At 47.5% G+C, this 2415-nt stretch overlaps 1 protein-coding gene across 2 annotated transcripts in view; it reads left to right on the top strand.

Annotated features, from left to right (window-relative positions):
* Nucleotides 1–682: 682 nt before the first annotated feature.
* Nucleotides 683–2415, top strand: part of NUDT9 (nudix (nucleoside diphosphate linked moiety X)-type motif 9) — a 47756-nt gene continuing 46023 nt past the window's right edge. For both annotated transcript variants that reach the window (XM_011990747.1, XM_011990746.1), the window contains exon 1: nt 683–1109. In XM_011990747.1, the coding sequence (XP_011846137.1) occupies nt 1003–1109 (107 nt within the window). In that variant the 5' untranslated portion in view covers nt 683–1002. The remainder of the gene's footprint in view (nt 1110–2415) is intronic.

Genomic DNA, 2415 nt, shown 5'->3' with positions numbered 1-2415 from the left:
GTTTCACCACGTTGGCCAGGCTGGTCTTGAACTCCTGACCGCAAGTGATCCGGCCTCGGCCTCCCAAATCAGTTATAATTTTGCAAAGACGGTTTCATTCCCATAACCAAGTACTATTCAAAATATGGCTAAGATATTTAGTGTGGTTCCGCAACAACTTACTGCCTTAAAAAACCAGGGCAGGGCCAGGCGCGTTGACTCACGCCTGTGAGGAGGCCAGGGCACTTGGATTGTTTGAGCTTGAGAGTTGGAGACCAGCCTGGGCAACACGGCAAAAATCTGTCTCTACAAAACATACAAAAATTAGCCAGGTATGGCGGTGTGTGCCTGTAGTCCCAGCGACGTCGGGGGCTGAGACAGGAGACTCGCTTAAGCCCAGGTGGTTGGGGCGGAAACAAGGGGACATCGCGCCCCTGCACTCCAGCCGGGGCGACAGAGCCAGCCTCTTGTCTCAAAAAGCAAACAAACAAACAAAACCCAGGGCAACAAGTCTCTCTCAAACCCCTTTGCTTCTTTCCCACTTATTCCCCTTCCAGTTTCTCGTCTGTTAGACGTTTCCTTTCCTCTGGTACTTTCTTGCTATTTCCCTTCGGCTCCAAGTACGCCTGCGCAGACTGAGAAGTCTGGGAAGTCGGAGACCGAAGGCGCTACGAAGCCGGCAACGCACGACCTTTGCTTTGCGGCGCGGCCGTAAAGCGCCATTACGCAGCCAGAAAGTTACGACGTCATTGGTTGCGGTTCCTCCGACAGCTGGCGCTGTGCGTCAAGTGCTGGTCTGGATTTTTCTCGATGCACTGGGTAAAGACCTGGACTCTAGCGTGGGAGGGCTCTTGATTTGTGATTTATAGGTAGGCACAGCTACTCCCGTTCGGGAACCCAACGGCAGCCGGGTCCTAGTGCCCACTAGATACGGGGGGCCGGGACTCGGAGCTGTGGGTTGTGGGGAGGCGGAGGCACCAACTAAGAGCAACCTGGCATCGCGAAGCCGCCCTCGGGGCGCTGATGGCCGGACGCCTCCTGGGAAGAGCTTTAGCTGCAGTGTCTCTCTCTGTGGCCTTGGCCTCTGTGACTGTCAAGTCCCCTGGCTGCCGCGGCATCCCTGCGTTCAGGTATTGCACCCTCCTACTGCCGGCTCATTTGCCCTAGACCCTGAGTTGGGGTGGGAACCACCTTCATTTCCGGCGTATTCTGTAGGCTTTGCTTTGTCTGCCGGGTTTTTCTAGTCATATGCAAGTTTTCAAAAAGGCTCTAAAATGTTTTATCTAGCTTTTGAGGAAAACGAGTGGCAGGGACCCTTTTTGATCTCTTATTTTGAAATTTGCCATCCTCCGTAAATCTTTGTTAGTATTACGAGAGAGTTTAAATAGCACTTGTTTGGGGTGGTGGTGTCCCGTGCCATTTTTTTTTATGGTTAATACTGAAAACATTGTTATTAGAATTAATATATGTACATAGTTAAAACAGCTTGAAAATGATGTAAAATGAAAAGTGAAATCACTATTCCCCCACCCCCTTTCCAGGGTAGATAATATATTTGCTATCTACCTCCTTTTTTTTTTTTAAATTTGTCTATTGTGGATAAATTTAGGGATTTATGGTGTCTTAGACTACCTCCTTCTGTTCTTTCCTTCTCCAGTTTTTATTCTTTGAGTTAGTAAACACAGGGTCCTAGGTGCAGCAGCCTTTTCTTACTTACAGATATTAAAAGTCTCTTGAATCTACAAAGATGATAATTAGAAAACAAAATCTGTTTCCTGGATCTGTTTACTGTTGGTCAATAGTTCTGTGTCTTTTTGGGCCTGTTTCCTTCTGTTGCTTTTTCTCCAACGTCTGATGGGCACTGGTTATCTGTCTATATTTTGGTTAATGTGAGTGATAGGTCTTGTTTTCAGTACACGGGTCGCTAATTGACTTGTGGCTTTTTGTACCAGGTCGCCTAGATAGGAAGGTTTCAGTTGAGGGCATGTGAGCAGGTACCAGACGGATAGGCTGGGAACCTGCCTTTTGCTTCAGGCTTTACAGTAGTGGAGGAGCAGCTTCTCCGCTGAGTATAGCTGTTTAACTTTGTTTCCTCAGTGTGAACTGTAAATTTATTAAGCCTAAGTTTCTGCTGTGTACTCTTAACAGCAGTATTCACAGTAGGGGTCCTACCCCTTCATTTCTAAAAAACTTTTGACTTTATCTTGGAGACAAACATAACTATTTTGGAGTTTTTGCTTGGAGAGTGGGGAGGGAGGAGGACTGAGTGATTTCCATGGTTTTTGTCCCGCTGCCAATTTATGACCTTTGGGCCCACTGACTTCAAGCTTGAAACCTCTAACTCGGCTCAGCTTGTAGGAATAGCATCTCCCCCTAATCCTTTGGTGTTTTTTTTTTTTTTTTTTTTGGGGGGGACGGAGTTTCACTCTGTTGCCC

The sequence above is a fragment of the Mandrillus leucophaeus genome, unplaced genomic scaffold, assembly GCF_000951045.1.
Source record: "Mandrillus leucophaeus isolate KB7577 unplaced genomic scaffold, Mleu.le_1.0 Scaffold381, whole genome shotgun sequence".
NCBI lineage: Eukaryota > Metazoa > Chordata > Mammalia > Primates > Cercopithecidae > Mandrillus > Mandrillus leucophaeus.
This window is presented reverse-complemented; position numbering and strand designations above follow the sequence as displayed.